Genomic DNA, 12,271 nt, shown 5'->3' on the forward strand with positions numbered 1-12,271 from the left:
GACGGCTTATGCAGAGGCTATGCTTATACTGTGGAGCTAATGGACACATGATCCTGGCGTGTCCCCTTCGTCCTCCACGGCCCATGGTGAGTGCAATCCAACCTTCTCTAAGGAAGATGAATCCTCTCTCCACATGCGCTCAACTTACTGCCTCTAATGTCACCCTTTCAGTATCTGTCCTCCTTGACTCCAGCTCAGCGGGCAATTTCATTGCCGGCAGTCTCTGCCGCCAGCTCCGACTCCCGACCTCGGCCACCAAAACCACCTATCAGATCCAATCCATAACTGGTAGACCGCTCACTCGACGTCACGTCAAGAACAGTGTGGGACCCATTCAACTCCGGATAGGGCAACTTCATCTTGAGACATTGCATTTGCTAGTTCTGGAGGGCTCCACTGTGGATATCATTCTCGGACGTCCTTGGCTGGTGCAGCATAACCCCATACTCTCATGGAGCACGGGTGAAATCCTAAAGTGGGGTGACAGCTGCTTCTCATAATGTTTCCCGGATCTCCCTCAGCCCTCAACATCGGTTCCTGTTCCATTAGCCATTCACTCCACCTCCATCGAGAGCCCCGTTGAGAAGCAGTCTGTCGAAATTCCACCCTGTTACACACCCTTTAGTGACGTCTTCTGCCCTAAGAGAGCTGCACAGCTTCCACCACATCGGCCATGGGACTGTGCCATCGACCTCATTCCGGGTGAGTCAGTGCCCCGCGGCAAGATCTATCCTTTGTCACTTCCTGAACAGAAGGCCATGGAGGAGTACATTGAGGAGGCCTTGAAGCAAGGATATATCGTTCCATAGACATCCCCTGCTGCTTCCAGCTTCTTCTTTGTGGCAAAAAAGGACAGAGGCTTGCACCCATGCATTGATTACAGAAAACTCAACGACATCACAGTTAAGTTCCGGTATACTCTCTCCCTCGTCCCAGCAGCCCTGGAACATCTACGCGGTGCCACCATCTTCACAAAGTTGGACCTCCGCAGCACGTATAACTGTCCTCAAACAGTTAAGGAAATTCCACCTGTACCTAAAAGCTGAGAAATGCCTTTTCCACCAACCCACAGTTCAATTCCTCGGATACATCATCGACAGTGGTGGCATTCGCATGGATGAGGGGAAGGTGGGGGCTATCACATCCTGGCCCATTCCCAGCACCATTAAAGAATTACAACGCTTCCTCGGTTTCTCCAATTTCTATAGCCGTGTTATTATGAATTACAGTACCATCACCAGTCCACTCACCGATCTCCTCAGAGGGAAGGCTAAGTCTCTGTCCTGGAGCCCCGCCGCCACTAAAGCTTTCCATACCCTCAAGAAGGCATTCACCAGCGCACAGCTCCTTGTCCATCCCAATCCGGAACTCCCTTTCGTCGTGGAAGTTGACGCTTCAACCACTGGAATAGGAGCGGTGCTTTCACAGCAGCAGGGGACTCCTCCCAAACTCCATCCATGCGCGGCCTTCTCCCGGAAACTCAGCCCGGCAGAGAGAAATTACGACATCGGCATTTGCAAACTTCTAGCCATCAAGTTAGCTCTAGAGGAGTGGAGGCACTGGTTGGAGGGAGCAGCACATCCCTTTCTGGTGCTAACCGACCATAAAAATCTGCAATATCTCCGTGATGCAAAGCGGCTCAATCCACGTCAGGCACGATGGGCTTTATTCTTCACCCGATTCCATTTTAAAATTTCCTATCGCCCAGGCCCACGTAATGTCAAGGCCGATGCTCTGTCTCGTATTCATGCACCCGAGGAGGCACAGGAGCAGACAGAGGGGATCATCCCCGCAGAGCTCATCACCAGCCCGATCCAATGGACTTCTCCACCAGTCGCCTCGACAACTCCACCTGCCACTCCACCGGGCTGCCCACCAGAACATCAATATGTATCCCGGACGCAACGGACACCCCTCATTCACTCCACTTACACCTCATTGGGCACTGGCCACCCAGGGGTCAAAAACACTCTCTCATTGCTAAAAGATCGCTTCTGGTGGCCCAACATGGCCAGGGACATGAGAAGGTTCGTGCAGGGCTGCCCCGACTGCGCCATTTCAAAGAGTCCCCGTCATCTCCCAGCCGGTAAACTCCTACCATCACCCACACCTAACCGTTCATGTTCACACCTAGGAGTAGATTTCATTACGGATCTACCCGCCTTTGATGGTAACACTTGCATCCTTGTCGTCATTGACCGCTTCTCAAAGTTCTGCCAACTGATCCCCTTCAAAGATCTTCCCACAGCACTCCAGACAGCAGTCTTTAATCGAGTGTTTCGATATTACGGCCTCCCAGAAGACATAGTATCCGACAGAGGCCCACAGTTCATTTCAAGAGTTTGGAAGGCTTTCTTTTCACTCCTAGGTGTGACCGTAAGCCTCACCTCGTACTATCACCCACAGTCTAATGGGCAAGCCGAACGTAAAATCCAGGAAGTTGGGCACTTCCTGAGAACCTTCTGCCACGGCCACCAGGACTCTTGGAACCAGTTTCTAGGCTGGGCCGAGTACGCCCAGAACTCTCTGCGACAGGCCTCCACTGGACTCACTCCTATCTATAACGATAACTATAATGATAACTGTAATAACAATAACTAGGTTCACACCAATGGATGATTTCAATGGATGAATTATATTAGCGTCCACACCTACAGACAATAACAATAATGATATTAGCATCCATATCAATGGACGATAACACTGTTAATTAAAAGCGTGCTGCAGTTTTGTCATAAATGCTCAAGCTCTTCAAAGTAGGTAGATTCTGCTTGGCTGTCAGTGTTTTTATCATTCATCAGCTCGAGAAAAAATTGCTCGGAAAGTGATTCCAGCGATATTATTACAAATGTGTAGTTATATTTATCGTTGTAAATCTTTGTTGTGAACAAGCCTTAACAGTCACAAATTTAGCTATTTCTGAACATTTAGAAATAGTAGAAAGTTTCTGAATGAATTATGGTGTGTGTACCTATTTAACTACACTGTAGATAGCGCTGAGGTTACGGTGTGGGGTTAGTCTATAGAATTGATAACCAGCTGCTTATAAGAACAATAGAAATCTATGGAAAGCCCCCATTGGGATACATAAGTAAGTGTGTGTGTGTGTGTGTGTGTGTGTGTGTGAGTGCGTGTTTTTGTGACTTATGAGGACACAAATTTGTATAATGACATGGGTATGACATAGGTATTACAAGGAGTAGGGGATTTGTGAGGACATTTCCCCATGTCCCCATATTTCAAAAGGCTTATAAATCATACAGAATGAGTTTTTTTGAGAAAGTAAAAATGCACAAAGTTTCCTGTAAGGGGTAGGGTTAGGTGTAGGGTTGGTGTAGGGCGATAGAAAATACAGTTTGTACAGTATAAAAACCATTACGCCTATGGGATGTCCCCACAATTCACAAAAACAAACGAGTGTGTGTGTGTGTGTGTGTGTGTGTGTTTTCATCTGAATCTACACACACACACACACACACACACACGCGCAAACTGCTTTTAGAAAACAACTTGCATGCACTACCCAGCCCTAAAATTAATTTACATTTAAATGATATAGTTATATTCATGGCTTATACCACTCCCTTCCCAGAGTGACTCAGACAGTGTCTCTTGGAGTGCAGAGATGAGGAGGCTCATATCGGCGCTGCCAGTGGTCGTTCTGGGACAAACACTGTCTGATAATGGACTGTAATGGATTGTGGGTAGTGAGGGGGTGGAGCAGAGGCTGTGCTGTAGCAGCACACAGAAACAGTGACATGAATCCAATGGCAGCAGCTGCTGGAGTCCAGAGTAAAGCCAAGAGGATTTCTAGAGGTCAAACAGGAGTCACGCAGCAGAGATTGGGATGGGTGTGCAGTGAATTCTGATGGAGCAGTGACTGAGTAGCATAGAGATATACAGTAATGAAGTACTAGCTAGAGCTTGGAATAAAATGACAGAAAAATAGCATACAATCTAGCCTGTTCATTTAGTGCACTTAGAAAAATTGAGTATACAGTCAAAAAGTTTGACATGCTGCTTTCTAGGGCTGCAAGAGCTAATCGATAAAATCAATAATAACCAATAATAAAAATCATTGACAATGAATGTCATTATTGTTTAGTTGCGTCTGCCCACCATGCAGGAAACTTCTGCCAGTCACATCAAATGAATAACCACTGAATAACGCATTTCTATATGGACGAAATGAATCTACATTAATCTAATAGTGGAAGAAACAGAGTGAGCTGCTTCGGGAAAGGTGCATGCTGCCCAAAACATGCCAATGCTTTAAAAATCAGCATGTAATTCAAGCATTTTATGATTGTAACTGTAAAGGGATTACAGTGTGTAATTGAATATGAATTTAAGACGTTCCTTACATTTACATAATAAAGAAATGACAGTAACAGGTTAATGTATTCAGAGTGAATGTGTGTGTTCATTCCTCTCATCTGTTAACACGGAGTTTGTTTTTTTCTTTATTATCTTTATGATTTAAACTGTCCTTTATCCATTTGTCTATTTAAACTCTCCATTTAAACTGTGCTTTATAACTCTTTGGCACATAATGTATAGCATAGATATAGATGTATGTTCACCATACAGTATGTTTATAGCATTCAGTTGGCACATCTGTTTGAAGGACAGCATGTGGAATAGTATATTTTGTCAATAAAAAAGAAAGACTTTTTATCTGATTAATCGAAAAATAATCAGCCAATATTCGTTAGTTGCAGCCCTACTGCTTTCATGCTGCAAGACACTGAAAAACTGAAAGATGTGATACATAGCCAAAGGTTTACATAGACTAATAATTAATCAGCATAGCATGCAATTAATTAAATTAAAGTCCTTATAGATAGATGCATACAGACTGCACTTCTGTCAGGACCACTATTGTCAAATGATAGACACTTACCATACAGTTTGGTTTGGCAGTATGGCTCTATTCTGGGCAAAAGAAAGCAGCAATAATAATAACCCCCCAAGGGTTAACAGAACAGAACCAAGCAGATATCATTAATGTACTTAATTACATTTAGTGTAACACATTACTCAAGATTAGGGAGTCTGATTCAACACGAATGTCAGAAGCCAAGTCCTGACTGTGGAGAAAGGAGGATCATTGATAATAATCAGAAATGTTTCTTAATGTTCAGTATATTAGAATGATTTCTGAAGATCATGTGACACTGAAGACTGGAGTAATGATGCTGAAAATACAGCTGCGCATCACAGAAATAAATTACGTTTGAACAGCTATTGATATTGAAAGAAGCTGTTTAAAATTGTAATAATATTTTATTGTTTTTACTGTATTTTGATCAAATAAATGGATCAAATCCTTGATGAGCAGAAGAGACGTCTTTAACTTTTAAAAAAAACTGAACCCAAAAAACTGAATAGTAGTATATACACCCACTTAATAACTAAACGTTTGAGGCCTCTATGAAGATCCAATTTTAAATTGCAGTCAGATTTATGCTTAATATCTCAATTTTTGTCCAATTCCTAATTGATAATCTCTTTTTCTCTCTTCTCTGAAGCATTAGGGGATTGGGGCAGTGAAGAGAGATGAGATGAGATGAGAGGAGTTGAATGAGCTCAGGAAGGTCAGAGGGAGAATGAAGAGATGAATAGAGCTGTGGGAGGATGGGAAATAAACCTTTGACTTAATGAGAGAAATACAGCTGTCAGACTGACAGGGTTAAACTGATGTGACCCACAGTGTTTGTGGGCATCTCCTGTTCTGTATCTGCTTTTATCAGCTTCTAGGAAATCTGCTATAGTGAGGATCTGAACAACAGCAGCTCTTTTATGTGCAGTCATTCTAATACATCAAATATTATCTATCATGAAGCCATGATACAGTGATGCCCTCAGAGGGAAATTATTAATGCTGCTTGTTGAGGCTCATGCAGTATCAGATCTTGAGGTTTGGTGAGGAGAGCTGTGCTGTTACATTTATATCACACTTAATGTTATCTACACTGTAAAACTGGTGGCATGCATTTGTTACCTTAAAGAGCTATTTACTTGATTTAACCTATACAATTTTGTTTTGTTGGTATATATATATATATATATATATATATTTTTTTTTTTTTTATTATTCAGTGAGATTACATACTGTAATATTGACTTGAATAAAAACAGTTGATTTAGGTCACTGCTCTTTTTTTTCCAGAATATCACAGCCACATAGACAGTGCAACACGTTTTTGTATTAGTATTAGTAACACACTCTCACACACACACACACACACACACACACACACACACACACTATAAGATGGAAGATGGAAGGTTGCTAGGGAACATGGATGATGCAACAAGTGAATGTGGAAAGGAAATGTTTGGGAGAGAAAGAAAATCATATTGTGCATGCTTGTGTTGTAAAATTAAATGTGTGTGTGTGTGTTTTATATTGCAATCCAGCATGAAAACAAAATATCAAACTTGCTTCACACACACAGTGAGGAGGTTTGGTCCAGTGACTGCATGTTGGCTGGGGATGGAGGGAGAAAAAATGCAATTTGTTGAATAATCCTCAGATTTAATACTGCATAATCCATGAAAAATCCTTTCAGAATGACTGCAGGGTCGAGATTTACAGAGCGTGTGCATCTTGCTGTTTGTGTTTTGTAGGAGGTGTGTATGAGTCGTGTGTGTGTGTGTGTGTGTGTGTGTGTGAGAGCGAGTGCATGAAAATCTATTTATGTGTGAGAGAGACTTAATATAAACCCTACAGATGTGTTTAAATCAAACCCTCATCTAGCATGATTATGATGAGGTGCCTGAGGATTCTGCTGCGTGTACGTGTAGATATGCTTTATTAAATCATTTTATATTTCACCTAGAAGAGAGTGTGTGATTTGATAGCTTTTTTACATCATTATATGCATGTATGTATTTATTTATTAATTACCCTCCACCAATCCATCTAAGAATAGAGGAAAAATCAAGCATCACTACTAGCGCTGCTTGTTAGTCATGTGATGAAAGCTCTGGCACTGAACTACTGAAGGTCAGAGCAGCTTCACTAACTGAATGGGTCACTCTTATTTTAGTATTGTTGATATACTATTATAGTTTTTGTTAATAACTAAATTGGATTTTATTTTTATATTTTCATTTTCATTTTAGTTAAGTTTTAGTAATTTTATGTTTTTACTGTTAGTTGATATATATATATATGGTATATATATATATATATATATATATATATATATATGGTTTAATAAAGCTTTAGTTTTTACTTTTAGTTTATTTAGTTTGAGTTTTTTTATTACTTCATTTTTTTATATTTTATTTTATTTTACTTAATGTTTTTTGTTCTTTCTTTTTTTCTTTTATGGTTTTAGTTTTAGTTGTAAATGATGCACCATTTTCACCTTTTGGGCCATTAAAAAAAAAAAAAAAAAAAAAAAACACACACACAGACACTTATTGAGTTATCAACAACCTTTAGCAACAACCTAAAAGAAACCATCTAGAAACACCCTAGAAAACACCCAAACGTTTGTTCAGCCAGAAAGGCATGGACAAATAATGTTTCAAAATATTTAATATTTCTGCTCATTTCTTTCCTGCTCTCATCGTTCTCTTCCTCTTCTATTTGTTCTTCTCCTTGCTGTCCCTCTCTCTTCCTTATCCTTTATTGAACCACTGATTTTAACTGTTGCCCCTGGCAACAAGCATCCTTGTTTACCTACTGTCAGCATGATGATCAGCGGAGGAGGCTGTTGCCTCTGTTACCATGGCGATGATGTGGAGTATCACTGTGTTACAGAAATAATGAATAGTAAATGTTCAAGAAATGTTCCTAGTAAATGTAATGGTGGTGCAAGCGCAGGGACGGATCATGATGCAGAGGTGCCCTGGGCACAGACTGATTATAGGCCCCCCTCAGTTGAAATCGCAGTCATTTTCAAAGTTCAAATAGCAATAGATTTTAACTACACTAAGTGAAAACAGCAGTATTTTTAGCAATATGTTATTTACACTAAGTGCAAATAGCTATAGATTATATTTACACTATGTTAAAATAGCAGGATTTTCTGCTGTTTACTACTTGTTGCAAAATAGTGGCAATTATCTGCACTTCAGTATTGTATTACATTATAAAACAGTATGCAATAATAACATATTGAGTGTAAATTATAATTTTAATTCAGATTATTAAATGGATGCCACCTTATTGATAATAAAGCCCTCCCTACACCTAAGCCTACCCGATAACTTTTTGGTTATTTCTTTATTTTTTATTAAAAATAAATGCCTTTACGATGTGATACGAGATTTGAAAAGGGAGAAATAAAGTTCGGCAAAAGGCCAATTTTCACATCATATTTCAGACGGGGGCCGGGCCTCGGGCCTGTTTTAGGTTTCTCCTTATTTTTATATTGTAGACATCCATCAATTAGTGATGAAAAAACAACAGGAGACCGTGCCGCGACTGAGAGCAGCTCGATGGTGTTTAGTGTCCCGCAGCAGCAAGTGACTTCAGCAATAGACCAAAGCTTGCTGAAACACCCCAGCAAACATAACCATGAATGTGTCTGCGGGAAATAGTAAGGAGATTTTTGAATTATTTACTAATAAACTAATGTTTTCTGAGTCTGTGTCGCAAGGATGAAGTTGCTGATCCTGACTCGCCGTCAGAGAAATGCATCTTTATTGATTATGATTAAGATTATAATAAAAAAAAAAATTATTTCGTTAAGTAATCATTTAAAGCTTTCTATAGATATATTTATCATGTCTGTGAGGCATGTATTCGCTCAGCTTCGGTTCATTTTTGTGAAGCGCTCCTGTTCAAAACGAGACGGCAGAAAGCACATCATGTTTGTTTTATTTGTTTTATAAAAGAACTACCTTTTGTTGGTATTGTGAGTGCACACAAATACAAGTAGACCCTTTACAGGTCCCAATGATGTATTACTCTTACCTTTATCAGAAAAAAAGGCGGTGTAGGCTATTTTAAGTTGTTTCCACTGAAAACAATGCAAGTGTTTGTTCTGGTGCCTCCATGTCCTGCAGAGCAGCTTTAGCTTCCACTCTCCACACAAACTTGGATATAAACTAGCGCACATTATTATTATAGCGCAGGTTTAATGTTTAAACATTGGTATATACTTGAACTGTTTTAGTATATCTATAGATCTTATTTTAGGCAAGTCGTGATGATATGAGAAGGCTAAATTGATCAAACATAGGCTATGATCAGCTCATGCAGCTGGCCGCTTGGTCATTACTTAAAAAAAACTATTTAACAAACAAAAATGCTCCACACATTTCAATAAATGAACTTAATAAAAACACGAAACGAAATATAATCATTTTGCCATTACATAGAAAACTGAACTATTTTAATAGAAACAGTAGTATAAAGTGTTTTGGGAGAAGGGGGAAAAGACGGGCTCGGGCCGGTAATTCTGATAAGCTGTCGGACGTGGGCCGGGCTAGAGCCGAAAGTTGAGGCCCGTGCAGGGCTCTAGTCTCTGGCTCCGTGCCAGCCAGGAAGTTGAGCGAACGCAGATTTTAATTTAGCAGCTGATGATGTGCCGCACTATCTACATTATCTGATCACACCGGTGTGATCGTTTATTAAATATAAAACATTATTTGGCTATTTTCTTTTGTCTTTTGGATGCTGCATTCAAAATCCAATTGCCTCAACAATCTGAGGGGTCACGGTTGAAATCGCGCTCTGGGAGTAGGGGTATTTCGGCTGGGCCCCCCTCTGGTCCAGTGCCCTGGGCCCGTGCGTTAATCCGTCCCTGTGCAAGCGGCCCTTGGCCCTTACTCTTTTTTTTTTTTCTTGTTTGTTGATGTTGTAGTTCATTATTTTTCAATCGTTGTCTGAAGCCTCAACTCTCCTTATATTTTTGTTTCTCACTCCTCATGTTGTGCTTCTCTCTCTCCCTCATTTCTCATTCATGTCTTCACTATGTTGTCTATCTGCTGTTTGTCCTTCACAGTCTCAGTTCTCCTGTATTCTCAGTATCTCTATCTCTCTCCATGACTAAGCACATCGCTGCGCTCGTGACATTTTACAAATGAGCTTCGTGACTCTAGAAAACTAGAGCGTGTCTCTTCTCTCCCTGACTCTCGCTTTCACTCCTACACTGATAAAAAGCTTGGTAATTTCAGCGGAAAGCATGTGGAATACTACTATTGAAACCTGTTAACTGTAAGTTACATTGCCATAAATAGTAGGCCATAGCCCTATTCCAAAAATCATATTAGGTTATATATATATATATATATGCTGACATTATCTATTATATATTCATAAACATTCATATGTGTTGAGGTAAAAATGCAATCCACAGTTTAAGGGGAAAAAAGAGGTTCCCATCATATTTAATGAGTGTATTTTATTAAATTGATATTTTTCTTATTTTTGTTGCTGATCATGTACGTATGTTGGAGTCTTTTATGTTGACATTATGCATTTTACACCTGTGTTATTGTGGTGGGTTATCAGTCCAGCTGGTTTTAGTAGGTTAATGTGTAAATCAGTAATTAATGTGTATCAATGACACCTTTAAAAAAGTGTTACTATGTAATGTTTATTATCATGTATGTCTGATTTATGCACACACTATCAACAGATAAAACAGCGGTTAATTTGATCACGCTAGTTGGTTTTAAATACACTTAAAGAATGCTCTGTATTAGTCTTCATCTTTCTCTGTATTTTCTTAAAATCTTGTTTATGTCAAGAATCGTCTCTTTTCATTCGTCTCGTAACGGTAATTGTAGTTAGTAATGTAATCTGTTGGATTACACATATTAGGTGATGTATTCAGACTACTTTTCGATTAATTTTGACCTATACTGGTATAAAAATATTTTCCATTCTCTGTTGTTAACATCATGAAGTGCATTAAACATTACATAACACCAGGGTTTCCCAAACTGGGGTTCCTCGAAGACCTGCAGAAGAACTACTTGTGTGGCCTTTCCGTTTTCTGTGTAATTACAGTCACCTGACTAGTGACCGAGTGTGTCTAGAGGACTTTCTGAATGTATAGTATATTCTGAATTAAAATTTAAGAGAGAGAGAGAGAAAAAAAAAGAATTGGGGCAAATCAATACATTATGAATAATTTACAGTAACAGTAAATCTGATTATGAGTATTTTAACATGTAATATAATCTAATTACAAATACTTTATTTTTGGATTATGTAATCCATATTACATGTAATCAGTTACAGCTCTGAGAAACAGCACAGAGATATTTTGTATTGTGGCACAGAGGTGTGAGCCGATCACTAAACTCACATCTTTCTCAGTGTTTTCAGATAATCAGGATGTGCGGATGGTTGTTAGGTTGCAAAGGTCTAGTAAAGCCAGCGATATCGTTAAGGGAATTAACACTACTAGCAGCACCACAGCAATGCATTATAAACCACTCTGCTTCCAGTCACAGTGATTCCCAGCAGCTCATTGGTGGATGCACACGTTCTCTCTTTCACACACACACACACACACACACACACACACACACACACACACACACACTGTTCAGTGTAATCCAGCATGTCTCTGTAATCCAGATCAGATGGCCATCATTCTAAAGCTGATCTCTATAATCCTGTGCACATTAGTTGAAGTGCAGGGCAGCAGGTTCAAAAGGTCACAGGATATAAATGCTGAAGAGCATATGGAAATCAGCATTAATGCAAAGCGAGTGACCACAAATTGCTACAGTATGTGCTGTTTTATATGAAACAGTGATACCAAAATTATAAACTGGCATGGAGAAAAAAATCAGGTGTAGCAGTCATCAAGTTTACATTAAAAAAGACATGAGGCTATGGTTATGTTTTATTTAAGGGAAGTCTTAATCCATTGGAAAAATGATCATGTATGTTGCATGAATAGAGTCTGTATATTGTGCAATTTGAATTATTTTTATTCATTTATTAATTTTTGTTTTTCAGATGAATCGGCCGATTCAAGTGAAGCCTGCAGACAATGAGGGGAGAGGAGGTATATCATACGGTATACAGCTTAATTTGGCTTATTATAAAGATTTTTAATGATTTTAAAGACTCAGTGAGATCTTCTGCTCACTAAGGGTGCATTCAGTTGATCATAAATATAGTAAAAAAACACTAATATTGTTAAATACTATTGCAATTTAAAATAACTGTGTTTCTGTGTGAATATGTTCAAATGTAATTTGTTTCTGTGATCTAAGATGAATTTTCAGCATCATTACCAGGGGCGGAGCCAGACGATGTAAACATTCGGGGTTTAGCCCAAACCTA

At 39.4% G+C, this 12,271-nt stretch overlaps 1 protein-coding gene across 1 annotated transcript in view; it reads left to right on the forward strand.

Moving 5' to 3' along the window:
* LOC306878427 (CUGBP Elav-like family member 3) overlaps positions 1 to 12,271 on the forward strand; it is a 40,483-nt gene that overhangs the window by 6,277 nt on the left and 21,935 nt on the right. The window contains exon 4 of the mRNA XM_079430779.1: positions 11,942 to 12,002. Coding sequence (XP_079286905.1) covers positions 11,942 to 12,002 — 61 coding nt within the window. The remainder of the gene's footprint in view (positions 1 to 11,941; positions 12,003 to 12,271) is intronic.

This window comes from Barbus barbus (assembly GCF_936440315.1).
Source record: "Barbus barbus genome assembly, chromosome: 12".
Classification (NCBI taxonomy): Eukaryota; Metazoa; Chordata; class Actinopteri; order Cypriniformes; family Cyprinidae; genus Barbus; species Barbus barbus.